We start from the raw sequence: 21,938 nt of genomic DNA, 5'->3' as shown, positions 1-21,938 counted from the left end.
GCATGCCATAATTATGCTATTTTAGCTTGAACATCCTGAAACAAACCACAGATAATATTCTTGATAGCTCAATTCGACAGAAACACGCAATATTTATTTATTGGATATTTGTAATGCAACTATACACAACGACCCTGGCGGACAGCCGGCTGCCGCCGGACTAGTTTTTCCTCCGCCACCCTGGAATGGGCAATTACCAGGGTATTGCAACCCCGGCGGACCGGGTAATTGCCCATTCCCGGGCACCGAAAAAAATTCTTCCCCATTCCCATTGAGCCCAATTGGGCTCAATGGGAATGGGGAAGCCGGTGCATCCAACATGCTTTGCTCGTGGGTCCCACTCTGCCCGCCAGGTCCAAAGAAAGGCACCCGCGAGCACAACTCATAGTTTAGCAAGCATACTGGTACCGTAGTTCCCGGACCGGCAAACTTGTAATGAGGTCCAATGTGTTTTGATACTGAGAAAATATTTGAGAATGTGTTTGAATAAGCTCACCTAAGCATGCTCATCATTGTGCAGCTTGATTCCTTAGAAACATCAAGCAGAGGAACCAAAGAAATGACATTCCTATCATACTTGTAGGCCTACTACAAACATCAGAACGTGATGTAAGAAATACGTTGAAATAAATATAACGACTCGTGATTTGTCTGGACAGTTTCTGTTCCATCATTTTGATATCTTGTCTGTGCCATTACAGAGGGAGAACTGTACACAAATCAGTAGTATCCTTTGACCAAAGGGAAGCACCAAGCCTGAACTCACTATTAGATCACATACCCTCTGCCTGGTAACAAGTGACCCAGACACAATTTGACTGCCATCAGAGGAGAACAGAATAAACTGCAAGATTGTCCCCTAGTGTAGGCGAGATTAGTGACTGAGAGGCTTGGGCCTCAGAGGTTTGGCTGTAATTCTTCTGGAATTATTGCCAAACATGTTTACCATTACCACCACTCAGTCCCAGGGGATTATGAGTGGGGAAAGGACTCCATGGGGAATTTGTCAGATTTACCATGAGCTGTCATTCGGCCATGGTAAATCAGGCACTTTGTGTGGGTGATTTACCTAGCGCTTTTTGCTGGAGGAAAATGAACGCTTTATCTGCAAACTCGTCGATCAGCGGTCCAATAAGGTGACAGATGATTACCAGTACTGTACTGCCATTTTAACCCATGCCACCAAACTTGTAACGAGGCCCTGTGCCCCTCCTCATGCAGAGTAATAGACATAATTCTTACCACTGTCTTTTGGTTACCACTGGTGTGACATCACAACAGAGAAAAATAACTTTCACAGTGACTTCTTCCTTTTGAGTAGTTACAAAGGCCTGTGTAGGACTAGGGATAAACACTGGCAACAAAAAGCAGTCTGTATATTCACCTTCTCCCACAGGAACACATTCAGTACACTCACAGAGGTTATCATTGCATTACTACAGTGAGTAATTTCTACCATGGGTGTTACTAGGTCTGGAAAAGATTCAGGGGTTCACTAATGTCGCGACTGTCGGGAGTCGGGGGCCATCTAGCTTTTTGATTGTAGCACCTGAGCTTCTATCCGCGACTACAACCAAAACACATGGGGCTATAGCACCCTCACACCCTGGCCCCAAGAAAAACCTCTGATTTATACAGTTGTAGTGGAACCAAAACCTAAATGTTGTCTACAAAGTCGTTACATTTCATCTTTAAATGTCTTCTGCTTTTCGATGTTTGTCTGAAAAAAATGAACGTATTTATTTAGGGGCGAATTGCAAAAAGTGCTAAGGACCGTAGGTTGCCCAAAAAATATGCATTGTTCTGACAAGATATGTTATGTCCTCTGACATGCTACCTATAAATGCCCTCAAACGCCTTCCAAGAATTCTAAGGAAAGTTTTCCTTGCATGCTGCAAGCATATTATCTTTCCAAAGGTGGCACACTGTGTTACAACCACTAAATATAATCTCCTGTTGCCTTCAAAGAAATATAAGACTTTTTCTCCAAATAGAATTTTTTTCACCACAATTTTTTCAAGTAATTGCATAATGTTTTCTTTTCACAGCTTCAAAAATTGAAAATAAGCCTGCAGCTTCCCATAGTACAGCTGGAATTGTAGCTGCTGTGGTCTGTCTAATTTTGGCAGGTGCTATCCTTTCGGTCTATTTCTTCTTCAAGCGAAAACAGAACCCACTCCTACCAGCAAATACCTTTGACAACACATTGTACTTCAACAGTGATGCTGTGCCCGGGACAAGTGACACAAAGGACCTTGTGACCAATATTGAACAGAATGAGCGTGCTATCCCCTAATGCAGAACAACAAAGGGGCCTGCCCGACTATGATCAAATAGTGTATGTGATAATTACTTTGCCTGAAACTGTTTTTTTTTATTAAAGTCAATAAATATATTGTTCATATACATTTTATTTGTGTGCATATTTGACAGTGTTTTTCAGTAAAAAGTTATCTGCTTCAATAAGTGGAATTCTTCATTTCCAATTTCTTTTGCTACTTGTCTGCTCCTACTTCTTTTTGTGTGGTCTGATGACTTCCCTAGTTGACATAAAGGAAGGATTTAGATGTCAGGATTGACGTGCCAGAGACAGGAAGCGTGGAAATAAAAAGGGGTGCAGTGAGAATGGGAAACAATGATATTTCTGATGCCTCTGTGCAATAAGATAACCGCCGACGTTTCAATGTGAAACAGTTATATTTCTGATTCCCTTGCCGCAATATGACAGCTGCCGACATGTGTTTAATACCAATGGGTCAACCTTTACATAATTTGCTGTACAAAGTGCAGAAATATCGCTGCAGTACAGACCAATTACTTGAAACATTTGTAAAATAAGGAAAATAAAGGGCATGAGGCAGTTTTGGATCTATCCAAGCAGGCATAGAGCTTTAAATAGATATATGCATACCAAAAAAAGATGATTGATATTACAGAAACTTTGCACTGTTGCAAATACAATCAGCACTATGCCAAAAATTGCCCTATGGCAAAAAACAAATTCTTTTAATGCATGTTTGCACAAAGACAAATTGACTATGCCTAAGGGAAACATTACACTGGTGCAAAAATGCACTCAAACAATATGGGCATTTTTTCTGCAAATCTAAGATGCACAACTAGAGTAGGATTCACACAGGTATTTCTGGAGCAAAGGAATGTGTGCCCAACACATCCTTCAAAGAGTGTCTAAATGTGTGCAACAAAGACACATGCATTGTTCTGATATGATATGATATGATATGATAGTTTATTTATATAGCGCCTATACACAATGTGTTTCAAAGCGCTTCCAGGCAAGGGAGGGAACAAGGGAAAAAAATGACATTCTTACAGGCCATGAACAGAAATATACCAGTGTTTGAGGAAGCTTAGACTGTCCTGATGAATGTGGCTTTATCAAAGTTAGGCTACTGAAACCGGTCGACGGTGTTTGTTACATCTAAGAAGGCACCAATCTGCCTATTTTTTAGCTTGAGCAAACCGTTTTCGTCCTACTTCCCATTAGTAAAAATGAGTTCTGTATGGGAAGTGGTGACTGTATTGTCTTTGTGTTGTCGGAATAGGAATCTATCCTCTTCCTTTTTGTGTCATTTTTAACCCTAGCAACCTAGGCTCAGTGTGACAATCAATGGGTTATTAAAGAATTGTCTATCCCATTAGATGCCACACAAGTCTCTAAAGAGGAAGAATCTATCCTCTTTACCCCCCCTGGAATGCTTCTTCTTTTACTTGTAGTCTCTTCCGATTTAAACTAATCTGGAGGAGAGTGGTATTGGACTTACAAGGCTGAATGTATTACACATCATAGAAGTTGGTAATTTCATTCTTATTCTGTCACTATTAGACAGGCGTTGTAACACCGCAACCTAGTTGAGAGTGCACTGTAGGCAGGGATAGCCTTTCTTTTTCGCTCTATCCTTCTGTCTTCTGTCACAGCCTGGTTACCCACTCTACTAATAATAATCAGGGTCCATACCACAGTAACTCTTGGGTTTGGTTTTACCAACTGGACCTCTCTTGGGTCCCTTTTTCGGCTGCTAATAACTTATAACACAGATGTGTGTTGCCGACTACCATACTAGGCCTGACGACATTTCTGGTAGAGCCGGAAAAAGACAAGAGGTGAGGGAGAGGGGTGCAGAAAGGTAGGGGAGGAACAAAACAAGGGACTATCATACTAGGTCTGATGACATTTCAGTTAGTGCTGAAGGGGTGTGGGGAGGAAAAAACCAGTAAGGGGAGTGAGGAGGAGACAGGCAAGGGTGCTATCATACTAGGTCCAGGGAAAATTCAGAGAGAATAAGTACATAGAAGAAAGTAAGGGGAGGAGATAGGAAAAGGGAGAAGGGAAAGGAGGGTAGAATAGAGAGTTAGCAGTCAAAAAGAGAGGAGAAGCAAGAGGGGAGAGTGAATACAATTGCAGAAGTCAGTAGTAACACATAATGTTGCAAGCCAGGATACAAGATGAAGATGGGAACAGCAAGATTCAGGGCCACCATGAGTACAAGATGCAAAGGAAGTTCAGCTTAAGAGTTGAGAAAGGGTGACGCACCATGAATGAACGAAGTCCATAAAAGTCAAATCCAGCATTGGCCACAAGTCGGTGTTGGTGAAACCAGAATGTATCCGGACAGACTCCTGCAGAAGTAGGCTTGAGTGGGGTGAGGGGGGAGCAGGGTAGAAAAATCAAGCAAAACAGGCAACACCTGTGTGCGACAATGGGGGGGCACAAGGAAACATCACGGGGGACCAGAGGGAGTACCACATGTTGGTGCATGCTTACCTGCTGTCTGAGCAGGGGGTCGGGCCCTGGGTCCTCCTGGTCCGAGCAGGTCCAAACAGGAATTGCCCTTTTTCTTTGTCTGCCCAGGTCCAAACAGGAATTGCCCTTTTGTTCATCTGCCCTTCGCTTAGGATGCCCAGCCGAGAGACGCCCTTGATCTAATAGTTAAGAGCAGGAAGGAAGATGCAGGACTAAGAAGCTAGGTGGTGCTTGCTAAGTGGTGAAAAAGAGCAGCAGGCAGGAAGGCACTAGGTGAGCGGGGCTTAGGCCAGGTGACCTAGATCCACTTGCACCTGCTCCCCATCTGCAAAGGAAAAGAGGCTGGAGGGCTCCTTAAGTAGGGAAAAAGAGTGGCAAACAGGAAGGCACCAGGTGGGTGGGGCTTGCTAAGTGGTGAAAAATAGCGACATGCAGGAAGGCACCAGGTGGGCGGGGCTTGTTAAGTGGTGAAAAAGAGCGGCAGGCAGGAAGGCACCAGGTGGGCAGGGCTTTCTAAGTGGTGAAAAATAGCGGCAGGCAGGAAGGCATCAGGTGGCCGGAGTTTCGGCCAGGTGACCTAGATCCATTTGCACCTGCTCCCCATCTGCAAAGGAAAAGAGGCTGCAGGGCTCCTTACGTAGGTAAAAACAGCGGCAAACAGGAAGGCACCAGGTGAGCTATGTTTGCTAAGTGGTGAAAAATAGCGGCAGGGAGGAAGGCACCAGGTGGGCGGGGCTTAGGCCAGGTGACCTATATCCACTTGCACCTACTCCCCATCTGCAAAGGAAAAGAGGCTGGAGGGCTCCTTAAGTAGGGAAAAAGAGCGGCAAACAGGAAGGCACCAGGTGGGCGGGGCTTAGGCCAGGTGACCTATATCCACTTGCACCTACTCCCCATCTGCAAAGGAAAAGAGGCTGGAGGGCTCCTTAAGTAGGGAAAAAGAGCAGCAAACAGGAAGGCACCAGGTGGGCGGGACTTTCTGAGTGGTGAAAAAGAGCGGCAGACAGGAAGGCATCAGGTGGCCGGATTTTCGGCCAGGTGACCTAGATCCATTTGCACCTGCTCCCCATCTGCAAAGGAAAAGAGGCTGGAGGGCTCCTTAAGTAGGGAAAACAGTGGCAAACAGGAAGGCACCAGGTGGGCGGGGCTTGCTAAGTGGTGAAAAATAGCGGCAGGGAGGAAGGCACCAGGTGGGCAGGGCTTAGGCCAGGTGACCTATATCCACTTGCACCTACTCCCCATCTGCAAAGGAAAAGAGGCTGGAGGGCTCCTTAAGTAGGGAAATAGAGCGGAAAACAGGAAGGCACCAGGTGGGCGGGGCTTACTAAGTGGTGAAAAAGAGCAGCAGGCAGGAAGGCACCAGGTGGGCGGGGCATAGGCCAGGTGACCTAGATCCACTTGCACCTACTCCCCATCTGCAAAGGAAAAGAGGATGGAGGGCTCCTTAAGTAGGGAAAAAGAGCGGCAAACAGGAAGGCACCAGGTGGGCGGGGCTTAGGCATGGTGACCTAGATCCACTTACACATGCTCCCCATCTGCAAAGGAAAGGAGGCTGGAGGGCTCCTTAAGTAGAGAAAAAGAGCAGCAAACAGGAAGGAACCATGTGGGCGGGGCTTGCTAAGTGGTGAAAAAGAGCGGCAGGCAGGAAGGCACCAGGTGGGCGTGCCTTAGGCCAGTGGACCTAGATCCACTTGCACCTACTCCCCATCTGGCCATTGTTAACCCCCTATGCACAATTTTTCAAAGCAAGAGTTTGGAGGGGGTGTTTCTGAGTATTTCAATGTGCCTTTCGAGTTCAGAAAAGAATCACATTCCCCTTTGCCTGTTTGGAACAGCCGCAGGATGATGCGAAACTCATGACAGCATCCTTCTTGACCCTGCCTTGCATTATTTCTTAATTGGAACAGCAGCAGTATGAACCCCTGCTTTCCCACTTATATTTATACCCCTCAATCGAGTAAAATAATTATTTGTTTCTTTGTTGTTCTTCAGGCAAGCGTGTAGGAGCTGACAGCCTGTTATACATTATTGTTAAGCGTGCTCCCGTTACTAATATAGGAAAGGGGACTGACCAGCGCATCATTTGTGCTGCTGCCCAGCCCTCTGAAAATGCACCAGTCACATTTGAGAATAAGGTGACCTGTGCATTTCCAAAAATGTGCCATCTAAAAACACAGCATTTTATGTGCTATTTGTAGGTGCCGATTTTGCAGAATCTGAGCCCAGTGTGCAACACATGTAAAAAAAAAGATGGACATTATTTTCCCAAACGCACATGTAGGAAAGTTAAAAGGTGTGCAAAAAATACTCAAATCGGCAAAAGGCTAGTATTTTTCTTTTTTTTCTGTATTAACGTGCATATTAGTTTGCAGTAAACATTTTGCACAGAAAAGTTTCCATACATTTCACATGTAACTTACAATTTCCAAATATTAAAACTTAAGGAAAAATATATAACAACAAACATAAATATAACTCAATTAATAATAGAACCCACATGACATTATCGAAATGAGCACAGGTCCTAAATCCAATCGAAGGACATTAAGGCAGATCAGAGGCTTAAAGAGCTAATGCATTGTATACATTAAAACTTCCTGAAGACAACCAAATTAATATCTTTAAGAGGAATCTAAAAACGGCAAAAATTGTTCTTGATTCATATCTCAGCATCATAATAGGGTTGGTAAAACATGACATTATCAAAGTTAACACAAGTCATAACATCAATCTAAAAAAAGCAAACACTATTCTTGATACATCCCTCTGCATCGCAATAGGGCAGGTTAAACTCAAAATACTAAAATACTACTTACATTGATTCTTAATTAAAACCAACAAATTCATGGTACTCGGAAATCTTGAAAGTGTTAGTGACAGACTTAGTCTACAACCGGTCACCACTCGCTGCCAAATTGCTTCCAATGACAAGGGGCCTCTTTACGAGAATGTAGGTAGCCATGGAGCTATTAGCTCCATGACTGCCTCCGCTTCGGGCTCCATTACCGGGTTTCTGGAATCGGGACTTACCGGGTTACTCCGAGGTAGGAGGACCCGGTAAATCCTCCTTGCAGGAACCCATCCCCATTCCCATTTGAGCTCCCATAGGGCTCAATGGGAATGGGGAGGGAGGTAATAACGGGCAGAGTACAACTTGCCCGTTATTGCCTCCCTCTTCCCCTCGCGGGACCCGGAAAGCACGCCTGGTTCTACCAGGCGTGCGATCCGGGTCCCGCGATGGGAAGCTCGTAATCGGCGCTCCCGGATTGAAGGGGGCCGGCCCTGTACCGCCCCCTTCAATCCGGGAGCGCCAGGATTATAATAAGGCCCAATATGTTTTCGACTTTCCACAGAGCCTGTGACTTTGCAATGGTTACAATTCAAATTCAGTCCGTCCCCAACTTTTCTAATTACATCTATTTCTCCAGCTGGAAGTAAATTTAATCTGAATCTCAAAAATCGATTCCGCATATTCTACTTGGAATGGTAGTCAAATATTTTGGGACAGTGCCATGGCTGCGGAAGGCCCATATACGATGTTTATACAGGCTATAAGCCACTGCACTGTCCCTTGTATTGCTCCAATCCTTATGAAACAATACTTTTTTTAAGCACTAGGGGCTTATCAATTAAAAGGGATTCATCAGTCATACAACAATCCAAAATACTTCCAACTACTTGCCTGAGATTACATTTCAAAGAGGCACACTTGCCTCTCTGAAAATTATCTCTCAAACCTTTATATACGGAATGTTCTTCCAGGAGGAGTATTTTCCTATAGAACTATAGGAGGCGCCATTGGTACCACCCCTTCATGGATACAAGACCCAACCCGTGTCGTGTAACTGAGTTAGGAACACATTTTAACAGATTTAAAGCCCCTTTCCAGATTATACCCTCAATAGGTCCTAGATCAATCTTATCAGCAACAGGACTAATTTCCTGCCTGTAAAGCAGAGATGGGAGAATTTTCCCTAAATATAAATGTATTAAAGGCTGAACAGAGAAGCAACAATATTTAAAATGTATCTGTTTTAGTTGCTGAACAAAACCTTTTGCTCTAGCGGACAGATCAATGATAACTACCTCCTTTGATGGATGAAACCATACATGAAAGTCCAAATATATCAGCTTGCATCCTTTCTGCAAAGGCCATCAATGCTCCATGTACAGCTTTGCCTTTTCAGGCCTTTTTTAAAAAACTCTATTGTTTTTGTGTTATCTGTGTTTAATTTCAAATCGTTTCCAGCAGCATATTCAACAAAGGAGTGTCTGACTCGCTGAAGTTCAACTTGTGCATAATCCATCAATATAATATCATCAGTGTAGACGAGCCAAGATAGTTTCGAGGTACTAATCGTGGGTGGAAAAGCAACTTGGGATAGAGTCTCTGCCATTTCTGACATGTAAAGCTTGAACAGGCAGGAGGCCAACACTTCCCTGATGCAATTGTTTCTCTGATCCAGTTGCGTTGCTAACACTCCCCTCCATGTTCAACCATACTTTTAATTTCGTCTCAGAGTACAAATACACTAAAATATTTAAAAGCTCAACCTGATGGCCCCATGACTTCAACCTTTGCTATAATCTCCCACGGCTCACTGTTTCAAAGGCCATGGATAAGTCAATACTAGCAACATATAATGTCCTACCCAAAGTCTGATTAGCAGAGTGGGCCAGGACTTGAATAAGAAAACCATTTAAAATAGTACCTGGCCCCTTTTCAAAATCCTGCTTGCTACTTTGAAATGCACCCCGACTCCTTAGCCCAAATCTCCAATTCTTTCAACACCAAGGTTCCTGTCGGCGGCTAGCAATGCTATTAGGGGTGATAACTTTTAGGGCTCTCCTTGCCCCCTTTTTTGTATATCTAGACAGTAAACAACAGCATCCAGGAGTATGGAGTTCTACATTTATCAATTACATCTCGGAAAATTGTGTATAGAAGTGCTGTCCAAGTATCTGGGACATTCTTGAAGACTACATTACTCCAGCCATTAGGGCCAGGAAAGATATCTAGAGGTTCATATGAATAGTTCCAATATCTATACAGTACCACCACCAACCTACTACAACTGCTACCTGTCCGAAGCTGATGTTTTTCACCTAATATTCCATCATTTTTATCACGACACTCAATTTAATAGCTATTATCAAACCTTCTGACAGGCGCTCACCATCACTGCGGGATGAAAGCTGCTGAAAAATGTTGTAGCAATCAATTACAAAACTATTGAGCAACCACACCTCCTAAAGTAAAACCAAGGAATATGTCCCCAATTCGAAATTGCTAAAGAGCTGGGCACATTCCCTTACATTCCTTGAGATCATGCAGAAATCATTACTAATACATCTCGGATCCTAGGCCCCCACAGAGCCTCACAACTCGTGGTTATCAGCTGAAAAGGGTATTTGGGTGCCAGCTCCAATTTTTAGTACCCCAGTCCCTTCAGCCTGTTTGTAATTCTCATCTTCACTGACCTATTACCCATCAGGGAATTAGAACAGTTGATTTGCAAGTTACTGTACTTGAAATCACACGTGCCTGTCTCTGTACAATGCTTATTTTGGTTTACCCAAGAAAGTTCACCATAGTATGGGGTAATAGAACTTATCGACTGAAGGGCTTTGCCTTCCATAATTAACAGTTGGTATGTGATGGCTGAGAGCCTAGTGATCAAAGCTAGATCAGTTAGATTGACATCCGGAAAATCCACCAGATCAATGACCTTAGTTGATAAAAGACGCAAATGAGGAATCTCATATATCCAATTCAAAATAAAATAATGGTTTAGAGTGACACCCAATGTTTTTCCCAAGACAATTTCCATCAGAAGCTGGTCAATCATAGGCGTTTTCTCCCTAAGAATAGGCAGTGAATTGGGCTTTTCTCCTCTTTGTTCCATCGACAAGCATGAGAGTTTGTTTCCTTTCCCATCATGTACTGGAAAAGCTAATAGCACCCCAATTCCTATGTCCTTGAAGTTGGTGGGGGGGGGGGGGGGGGACTTGCAGCCTAAGCTCTCTTGTCAGTAATTGGAGGAATGTCCAGATCACATTGTATGCTAATATTTTGAGGCAAGGGTCTAATAATATGAACATGTTTTCCTTTGTTAGGACACTTCGATCACAGCTCACATCTCTCCTTATTTCCTTTAGAGGAAGGGACCACTGCATCAATAATTACGACCTCTGGAGCAGACCAAACACTCACATCACTGATTGCCTCCTCAGCTCTAGCTTTCGAAGACAGTTATTCCGTTAAATGAGGCTCCCTAAAAACGTTCACAAGTTCCTTCTTTTTGTAGCCTTTCTTATTTGTGTTTTTTTTTTTGGGAGATCTGAGTGTGACCTTCTGCCTTGCACAGATTGTTTTAAAAAAAATCAAGATCCCTTATTGGAAGGCTCCATCAAGGACTTCTGATGCAATTTATTAGGAGTGACACAATTTCCTTTTGGGCCAACATTAAGATCCAACTCCACAAGCTTTGTTGTCTCATCTAGTGGCCCATTCAGAGAGAACTTTTGTAGACTCTGGGAGATCTTCAATGTTTTATTTAATCTCGCTCAATATTAGATTGCAAGCTTTGACCTCCTGATGAATACAATCATACAGCCTCAGTGATGATTTTACAGCCAGATCATCATCCGAGCAAGTGCGAGCAGAGACTAAGTTTGTATCCTGTTGCCCCTATTAGAATGAATAGTGTTGGTGGATACACACGAGAGCTTGTATGGTAGAGAGACCTAGATTTAGACTTGTAGCCTCATCAACATCAGTGTTTCTACGTTCATGATCTATTAATAAAGAAAATAGATCCTCTGAGAGTTCAGAAACCTTGCCAGCAAGTATATCCTGCTGAGAGCAACTGTTTAGTGGCATTTCGATACTTGCATTAATTACTTCCAAAATACTTTGTACTGTAATGAAATTTGCATCCACAGATGGTTCCAAAGTCATCACAACAGTTTGTACAGGATCACTACACGGAGTCCAATTGTTTTCTGTAATCTTACATAGTGATGTCACCTGTTCTTCCATCTTTTTATTTTTCTGTTAGCTCTTCCTTTTTAACACTCTATGTATACTGAAGGACTCAGGTCAACCATCTCTAGTTCAGTCATCAGTGCAAGTGCATCTCTTGTGGTTATCGAAGAGATGTTAGCAAACATTTCAGTAATAATATCAGTAATAACTGGCAGGGGGTGAATCTAGATACAGAATTACAGATGATCTGAGTAGTATCAGTCTCGTTCATCTTAAGGAAATCGCCCGTAGCCACAGGTAAGGCACTCAGAGGGTTGACCGGCTAACCTGCCTCATTCCTATCATTGGCCTCTGTGCCACTGCCAATCAGGGCCGTGGAAGAAAGTTTCACCTCAACTGCCTTAATGACCTCAATATCATCCATTGTAATGTTTCGTGGATCACGTACTATGGGCTGACTATGCATTCCACTTAATCCCAAGACCTCTATGACAACCTCCACAGCTGGTTCCACAGATTGTACAACAGAGGCACTTGTCACCTTCTTCTCATACTTCGTTGAATGCAACAAATAAGAGGTGATAGGTGAAAGCAGTTCATTGGGCTGTGTACTGCTGGTAAATCCACAACCAGAATTTGTCACAACACGTGGACCCTGACTTCCAAGCGGCACCAGGCTCCACTCCTCCACAAGCTCGAGAGCTCGGGCCCTTCCACCCCCACAAGGGGGAGAAGGGTCGAGGCCACAGATATCTCAGCCACAGTGAATCCGGCAAAAATGCCAAATTCAATATGTTGATATTTTAAAATAAGTAAAAATTCATTAAAATGTGTTAAAATACCGGCTACAGGCACTGTGCACCACAACATAACTCAGAGTCTTTCTCAGTGATTCCTGTTAGGGACAATTCTCACGAATGTGCTAATTTCCCTTACCTTTTGAGACCCCCAGCAACTTTGCTGGATTTCTAGGATTTTATTTTTTTCTTTGGATATGGAGTTTTAAAACAACTCAATAGGCATCATCTTTTTCCTGTGTGTCACACAGCACCCTCAGTGCATTGACATAGGGGTGTCTTTCAGACTGCCCAAGGTTTAAATACCTTCTCTGGGACTGACTACTGTCTCCCAGAGCATGTAAAGTTAAATTGACTTTACTAGTCTTTTTAAATTTACAGACCCAGCACACACTATCTTCCTATAGAGTGCTGGAGGGGTTGCCTAGCTTCCCCTGAGTCTAAACACTCATGTAACATTCAAATATCACCCTTTCCCACTTGAAATACCTGGTGGCAGTGGTTTTAAACAAACTACCATGATTTTTCCCGACCGTGAACACCGGCAGCTAAAAATCGGGTTAGCCATGTTTTCCAATATGGCGCCCAGACCTATCTGTAAAAACAGACTACGGTCAACTTTTTTCACCATTTCTTTTTGGAAAGGTGCTTCTTGTGTTTGTCTCTGCGTGCCAAACCAGGTTTGGTCCCTTTGTTCCTTGGCCTTTGGCGGGCTTCAGTGCTGAAGCCCTCCTCTGGGGCCTGAGTGTCTGGGGTGGACAGGATGTGAGGGAGGTGCCCGAAACTCCCTGTGCTTAGTCTCCTAGGAGACCTGAATGCGCTCCGGCAAGGACAGCCATCCTGCTGTGTGAGTGACAGCCAAGCTGGAATGGGGGGAAAACTGTTTAAAAGCAGGTCTCTGGGACTTGGAAAGCAGATTTGACCATTGGAACGAAAGAACCGAAGACGAGCTGAAGGAAGACAACTGCTGCAACTACTGAGAAGCCCTGCTGCAGGTCCGAATTGTCTGACACTCCATCGACAGAGAAGCCCTTCAAGATTAACTTCTTCCCTTGAGTTTGGTGGGAACAACCAACTCGTAAGCCACCTGGACACCGTCCCCAACCTGGTCGAAATTTCTTCAGATTGCTGTTGCAATCCGGATAGCCAGGGGGAAGGAAACTAGCTCATGGACTTTAAGGCACTCACACCTTAAACCACTGTTTTGCCAAGCTTGTGGCCTCTTCCCTGGGCAGCGCAGGAACCTCCCGATGTCCTCCTTCTTATCCCCACGACTAAAGCTCAGGAACAGCGAGATCTGCAGGAACTGCCAGGAACAACTGTAATGGAGGAGCTGAAATGAAGATAAGGTACCAACAACTGAATGCAGTAGGGGGAACCCCCCTCACTTGAAGCTAAGCATAGAAATCCATATAGACTGATTTATTGTAATTATGTGAAAATAGTATTCATAATGTTAAGGGATATTAGTATTCTAATGGGTACCATGGTTATAAAGTCGAAAATACATGTATCAGGGTTTTCCTATACAAAAACAGAAAAGAATGCTGACAATGCCTTTTACTGGAAATGCTTGTAAACTGAAAATTGCTGCTAAAATGAGTGAAATGAAGAAATGCTGAAGATCGTGTAGTATGAGGTGATTCTAAAGTTGAAACATTCAAGGCTGCCATACTTTCAGAAATCAAGACAAATGTGCTAAAACCAGACCGTTAATTGGGCCGTGTCTGGAAACTTAACTAAAGGAGCCGGATTGTGTGCCAGAATGTATTTCATTTTTGAAGGTTTAGATAGATAACAAATAATTGCCCGGTGAGCGAATGCTCAACAAGGAGTTTGCCTGGACATGTGTAGAGAGAGTGGGGGTGGATTCTCCCTCTGACTAGCTATAAGAGAGAGCTCTGTTTTGAGCTGGGGAGTGCAGTTTGTGTACCTGAAAACCATGCTGTTTTGTGCTCTGAGATCAGCTTGGCATGAAATAAAGAATGATGAATGTGGCTCTGTCTCCTTGCCTGCTGTCTGCTCACCTTGCTGAAACATCGGAGAGCTCCATAAAGCTTATGAGAGGGTTCCAAGGAGCAACAAAGGGCCCCAGACTGTCCAAGGGGGCCTGACAGAATGGAAGAGGTGAAAAAGAGCACAATCAGGGTCATGACACCTCGGCTAAACAACTGCCTCAGCTACAGATTTTCTTCACTTACAAGTTACTGTGCAAGTGCGGTGCAGAACTTCATTCAGCCGAGGTGAAAGTTTGTGAAATGTTCCCGACTTCGAAGGTTTGTCCTTCCCTAAACCAACATCTAACTTTTCGTCTGACCAAATTCTTCTAAGATCCGTGGCAAAGACTCAAACGTTTACTACCAGAACTGTGCTTTCCTATACAAGACTCTGAACCATTGACTTTGGCCCAGGCCTATTGAATTGAATTGCTGGTTGTAGTGAACTGAAACCCTTTGCGCTTCCTATGAAAGTATTTGTGCTGTTGATTCTTATAACCTTGTCTTTTTACCCATTTTTAAATTAACTGAAGTGCCATTTTGCTCCCACTTCAGGGGAGCTGAACTTGTTCAGAAACTGATTGGTTGTGTATCGTAGTATATTAGATTATGATATTGAGCTGCTCTTACTAGTGGAATGTTTTCCAAATGACGGTGTAAATAAATATATATTCTTTTACCAAGAAACCTGGAATAAGTGTTTGTTTGAATCACTGTATTTGTTGGTCCTTTGTCTAACCTGTTCTATTTGTATCTGTATTTTGTATTTGTATTTGTATTTTGTTTATTTATATAGCGCACCGGGCCCTCAGGCATCTGGGCGCATAACATAGGAGGCAAAGTTACAGTTACATAAATGGAATAGAAGACTCTACCCGCTTACAATAAACATGCAGGCAGGGCTCAGGTAAGACGCCAATAAATATAATATAGCATGTACAGGTACGAAGGGTATGCAGACAGTTCTCTAACCAATGGGTCATAGGAGTACAGGAAGTTCCAACAAGGAAGTATACATAAAAGTTAAATAATCAACATACAAAAGATGGATGCAAAGGGTAATACATGCATAATATATATACATCAAAGTTCTAAAGGTGTAAGCTATAGAGTGACATCAGGAGTCTCATATGTTTTGTGCGGAGAGCCATCCTTTAGTTTTGTTCTTGAAGACTTGGAAGGAAGGCTCGGCTCTAATAGCATTAGAAAGGGTATTCCATAGCTTAGAGGCAAGGACCGGGAAGCTAGCACTGCCCGCTTTTTGTAGTTTAAACCTCGGGATGTGTAGACTGTGCGCTTCGGTTGCTCTCATGGGCCGAGTGGACTTGTAAGTTGGTTGGCTAAGTAGATAGGTGCCTGGTGGGTAAGGCACTTGTGAGTCAAGGCAAGTGATTTCAGGGAAATTCTATGCTTGACAGGGAGCCAATATAGATTGCGTCTGTGGTTTGAGATATGGTGGTTTCTCAGTACGTTTAATGCTGTTCTAATGGCATTATTCTGCATGACTTGCAGTTTGTTGAGGTTAGATTGACTAGTCCCTAGGTAGAGGGCGCTATAATAGTCAATCTTGGACATGCCAAGTGTTCTCGCCAAGGTAATGCAGTTTGGAGTAGTCAATAATGGTCTGCAGGCAGTGATAAGTTTGCATGTATATGCCGATGCTGAGCTGACAGCATTGGTTTGTCTGCAAAGTGATAGTGTAGAATCGAGGTAGATTCCTAAGGATTTGGTTTCCTTAGAGACCTTGATGACATTGCCATCAATGATGAAAGACTTGAAGGAAGGGTCACGTTTATTGAGTCGTTGGTGTGAGCCCAGAATAAGTAATTCCGTCTTGTCATCAGTGAGGCAAAGCTCATGTTGTGTCATCCAAGCCTGAATAACCAAGTAGACGTCATTCAGGGCTTTAGGGTCCACTGCATAATCACCTGTGATGGGGATGAGTATCTGGGTGTCGTCAGCATAGTTAGTGTACGAGACACCCAGATAGTCAAGAGCATGAAACAAAGGTTTGGTAAACACCTTATAGAGGGTTGGTGACACACAGGACCCTTGAGGTAAACCACGGTTAATGGGAGCAGGCTCAGCCGATGCTGACGGAGAGAAGACCCCCATAGACCTGTTGCTTAAGAAGGATCTGATTCATGAGGTGGCAGTGTCTGTAAAGTGAGCAGCAGATATAAGGTCCTGGTGATTAACCAAATCAAATGCCGCTGAAAGATCGAGTAATAATAGCAAGGCTATTTTCCCGTTGTCTTTCTGTACCTCAATCTGTGTTTTTAGATCGATAAGGGTGGTTTCTGTCCCATGCCTAGGCCGGAAGCCCGATTGCCTTAAACCAAGAAGATTGTTAGCTTCCAGGTAGTCCTGTATCTGGAGGTAAGATGCACAGTCCAATATTTTGAGCATGAATGGGACAGTGGTAATAGGCCTATAATTTGTAGGTAAGCTAGGATCAAGAGAAGGTTTTTTAAGCAAAGGGATAACCCAGGCATCCTTGAGGTTGTCTGGTACTATACCTGTTTTGAGGAATTAATTTATAAAGGCAGTAATGAATGGGGCTAGCTCATGGGAAGCCTCCTTGATAATGGGGGCTGGGCAAGAGTCGCCTTGACAGTTGGGAAGGCTTGATTTTATTGATGATACATTCAACTTCAGCGATAGTGAGGGGGCGAAGCTGAAAGGTTTGATGTTCGGAGTGGCCAGTGGGATTACAGACGTAAGGGTGTTAAGTTGCTTGTCTGTTTGTAGGCAATTTTGCTTAACTTTTTAGTTTGGAGTGTAGCAATATTGTCCAAGAGTGCTTTCTGTATGTTCGAGCACCATTTGCTGTCTTTAATGCACGAATCAGGGGGAGTAGCAGACGATTCAAGTTCCTTCAGGATCTTAAATAATTCTTTGGTGTTTGATTCTGCTTGCATTATACGTTTGTTAAAGATGTATTTCTTAGACTGGAGGATAGCCTCTTTGTAATTAATGTAATTAATGTAAGACATGATGAGACCATACTTATGGGCATCAGAAGGATGACCTTTCCAGCGGGCTTCAGCATTACATTTTTCTTTTCGTAGCACTCTCAGATGTGGTGTGAACTATGCGCTAAGGTGTGCACAGGTTTTATATTTCCTAAGTTTGATTGGGGCGATTGAGTTCAATGCTTTGAGTATAACATGATTATATGTTTCGGCTAGCATTGAAGGATCAGAGCATGAAGCAGCCGCTTTGCTAAGGGAAGGAAGAATGAATGGGAGAAGTTTGTCTCTTGTTATGTCCCTTTTATTTCCAGTTGGCATAGCCGCAGCAATGGATTGTTTGAGGCATTGAATAGCTCCTATGTTGAAGGTCACAATGTGATGTTCTGACCAAGCGCATGGTGCATTGGTCTGAAGGCTAATGTTGCAATTGGAGTCTGCTAACCAGTTGGGTGTCCGCCCTTTGGTATGTGTAGGTTCAAAAATGTGGTTAGAGAACCCCAGGTCAGTTAAGGTATTCTCCAGATCAGCTGCAGTAGGGTCGTTCGGATCTTGGAAACCTAAATTGAAGTCATTATAACCATAATAGGATGATTTGAGATTTGGTTTTTGAGTTCTCTAGTAATAGTGATGTGATGTCTTCCCCAAAGGATGTGGTCTGTAGATAAGATGTAGAGTGGCAGTTTGATTGGGAGCGATAGGAAGCTTGACTGAAAGTATCTCAGATGAGGGAGGCTTTTGGCTAGGTAACGCTCTAAGACCAAGTGATTTTTTATGTATAAAGGCAACTCCGCCCCCTCTAGATTGTGAGGTGTTATGGTCACATCTAATGATAGAGTAGTCTGTTGGTATGGCGAGTGAGAGAAGAGGTCCATAGGCTGCATGGAGCCAGGTCTCTGTTATGGGGATAAAATCAAGATCTTGAGTCTTTATGAGATCTGCAATGTCCAATGCGGTTTATAGTCATAATGTCGAAAAAAAAATGTCGACAGACAAAAATGTCGAAAAAAAAATGTCGAAAATAATAATGTCGACATCCTATACTTATAATGTAAAAAGTCATTTTTTCGAAAAAAAAATGTCGACATTTTTTTTTTTGACATTATGACTATAAACCCTTAAAACTATCAACACCTCACCCAACACCCCCCTGCCACCCCCCCCCCACACCCCCCAACCACCCTTTCACCCCTCATACTCAACACATACCAATTATTTATTTATTTATTTATTTATTTATTTATTTATTCAATAAATAAATAACCTAAAAAAGGATCATTTACTATGGGGGGGGTCCCCCCCAACCCCCCCTCACCCAACACCCCCCTGCCACCCCCCCACACCCCCTCAACCACCCTTTCACCCCTCATACTCAACACATACCAATTATTTATTTATTTATTTATTTATTTATTCAATAATTAAATAAATAAAAATTGTATTTACTATGGGGGGGACCCCCCCCAACCCCCCCTCACCCAACACCCCCCTGCCACCCCCCCCCCCACCCCCCCCAACCACCCCTCATACTCAACACATCATATATATATTTATTTAATTATTTATACATACACTAAATTAAATTTCGAAAAAATATCGAAAAATGTCGACATTTTTGTTTGTCGACATTATTGTTTTTCGACATTAATTTGTCGACATTTTGACTGTCGACATTATTGCTGTCGACATTATGACTGCACACCGTCCAATGCGTGTGCAAGAAGGGACCTAGCATTAATTAGCACGCCCTTGAGAGGCGTGACTTTAGTAGTATGTGGCAGGATGTTGGGGATAGGTTTGGAATGAGATGATGAGGGCCCAGTGTGACTGTGACTCAGAGTAGGTTATTTGGTCAGGGTGCGAGGTTTCTGCGTGCAACTAATGGTACAGGGAGTTCTAGAGCCCAGTCTGTAGTTTCTTAGGTGCAAAGCGCAGGGTTGATTAGGTAGAGTTTTCTTGGCGAAATGTTCAAGCCATAAGGCGAGTGAGTTTAGATAAGCATTAGTAGGTGTGGGTGAGTCGCTGAGTAATGTTTCACTTGCCTGAAACCATCCCCCAGTGTCGCTTTGTGATGGAGATATCTGTGGTGGTGGCTGAAGCAGAGAGCGACTATTAACAAGATTGGTCATCCTGCCAGGGGGAGGTATGGGTATAGTGGAGCTAGCGAGCTGCAAATGGGTAGTATGTAAAGGAGCCCAAGCTAATATGGTGATGAGCTTGTATAACATCTGTGAAGGTAATGCTGGGTGGCCCTGAAGCATATTAGGCGGTCGTGGGCACAAAGGAGAAGAAGTACTGTAGTGTAAAGAGCTGTACTCTAACATAATTATTGGGCTAGAAATTGGGAGATCTATTGGATGTAGACTTAGGGAGCATGTGTAAAGGTATTGATGGGGATGAGGCAATTCATCAGGCTATTTGTTGTGGAACCCTATGTAAGATGCAGCTAAGATCGTGTTCACATAGCACATAAGAAGGAAGCAACTTTATTCTGGGATAGCATTTGCAGGCAGCACTGGAAGTATTTTCACAAGCACGTAACATGTAGTGGGCAGTTAAATTTGTTTAGTACCCTTATGTAGGTGCAACTAAAGTTATGTGCTCAGATCACGTTCAAAAGTCACGTAATGGGCAGTAAAGTTAGTTTTATACCATTATATGTGTGCAACTGTCAACAAACGACAATTAAATGGCAGCATGAACAAATGGCAGCAGAATCAATTAAGCAAGCACGCGAGAGGCAGCTATAGAAGTTTAGGCGCAGCACGTAGTAAGTCAGCTAAATATGGCTCAGCCAACCCAAGAAAACACATTCAAAGCAACTAGGATTATGTAGGCATAGCATAGACAGAAAGGCAGCAGAATCAAATTGCACAACATGTCAATAGGAACTGAAAGAGATGAGCAGAGCACGTAGTGAGCCACCAAATACAGTTTGTAACATCATGTTAGAGGCAGCTAGACTCATATGTCATAGGACGTAGAGGCAGCAAAATTAAGTTAGCACCGCATGTGTGAGGCCGCTAAAATCAGTTTAGCGCAATATGGTAAATACAGTTGTTTTATGGATAGTACATTCAGCGTTATGAAGCAGTATTAAGTGTACGCATGTCAATACTAAGCAATTTATGGGCAGGAAGCAACGCTATAACAGTGGCAGAGTAAGCAAATAATAGAATGACGCCTTCTGATACAAGGAAAGGAGATGCTGGTTGAGCAGCAGGTAGAGATTGTGGCGAGCAGCAGCGAGTGCGGCAATGGCCAATGTTAGAAGTATCTCACATTGTTATCCCGCTAGTAGGGCACATAATGGTGGATACAGTTGACTGGGGCAACCAATAAGTACTTTGCAGGCGACAGTCATGTGTCGCAGTATAATGGCTCACGGAGAACAGTCAAGGGCAGTCCTTGCAGATGGAACTTAGTATTAAGGGTAACGCAGACAAAGTCAAGAAGAAGAAGAAGTCAGGCGGAGCAGAGGTTGATGTGAAGCGAGAAGACAGCTTACCAGAGGTAGCAGGAACACTGCGACCAGAATGGAGAACAACGTTGTTAAAAGGGTGCAGGACTCCTGGCACCTGACAGGCTCACGACGGGGAAGTGTGCCTTAGATGCTGTGCCTTTGCAGGTGGGTCGGCATTCGCCTGCCGGCGCGGGATAGGCTCTCAAATATGGCTACTTGGCCAATCACGTCGTGTAGTGGTGGAAGGAGGCAGTTAGGCCAAATTTAAATGCACGTAGTATAGTGCGGCCATTTTAGAATGCCTGGTCCTCATGGCAAACAATGGAGGCCGGCAAAAAAAGGGCAAATAGAAAATAGATTCCTAATGCAGGAACAAGGTGAGGACTAGATGGGGCATCAGGCGCACATTTGATGAATTGTGCAGAAGATTTAACGATTTTCACAGGGGTCTGCAGGGTGAGGCTGCAATCAGTGAAGGGCAGAAGTATAAGCCCAAGGGCATACCTTTAGTCTGATAGATGCCCCACGGACTCCTCCAAGGCGGCGGACACTGCTCCTGCAGTGTGGGAGGGCTCCTGCTCCTCCAGGAGGCATACGAGCAGTACCACTTCCACTCCTTAACCAATACTGTTCTGCTGCTCACTTTACTCTTGAGATAAGTCTGCTCAGCCACTGCTACCACATTACTGTGTAGTACAGGCTTGTAACAAAGGTGAAATTGTACTGACACTTGTAGTCTTGTGTGTAGTGTTTCCAAAGGTTACTGCATATGATTCTGCCTAACAGTCTCACACGGTCTCTTGAATACAACACTTAGTTGGACAGCACAACAATGCTAAACTTGGCACTGTGATGAAAGAACCTCGGGACGAACGCTGGTCAAGCCGCACTAGACCGGACCACAGGCAGCCTCTGACAGAATAGCTCAGAATGGGGGTGGAGCGGTTAGTAAATTA

The 21,938-nt window shown here is 43.7% G+C and overlaps 1 protein-coding gene across 1 annotated transcript in view; it reads left to right on the top strand.

Moving 5' to 3' along the window:
• Positions 1-2,404, top strand: part of LOC138569907 (macrophage mannose receptor 1-like) — a 1,155,048-nt gene extending 1,152,644 nt beyond the window's left edge. The window contains exon 30 of the mRNA XM_069648336.1: positions 2,049-2,404. Within this exon, the coding sequence (XP_069504437.1) occupies positions 2,049-2,296 (248 nt within the window). The 3' untranslated portion in view covers positions 2,297-2,404. The remainder of the gene's footprint in view (positions 1-2,048) is intronic.
• The last annotated feature ends 19,534 nt before the right edge of the window (positions 2,405-21,938 follow it).

The sequence above is a fragment of the Ambystoma mexicanum genome, chromosome 2q, assembly GCF_040938575.1.
Source record: "Ambystoma mexicanum isolate Mex_15411 chromosome 2q, UKY_AmexF1_1, whole genome shotgun sequence".
NCBI classification, from domain to species: Eukaryota; Metazoa; Chordata; class Amphibia; order Caudata; family Ambystomatidae; genus Ambystoma; species Ambystoma mexicanum.
Note: the sequence above shows the minus strand (reverse complement) of the source record. Positions and strands in the feature narration are given on the sequence as shown.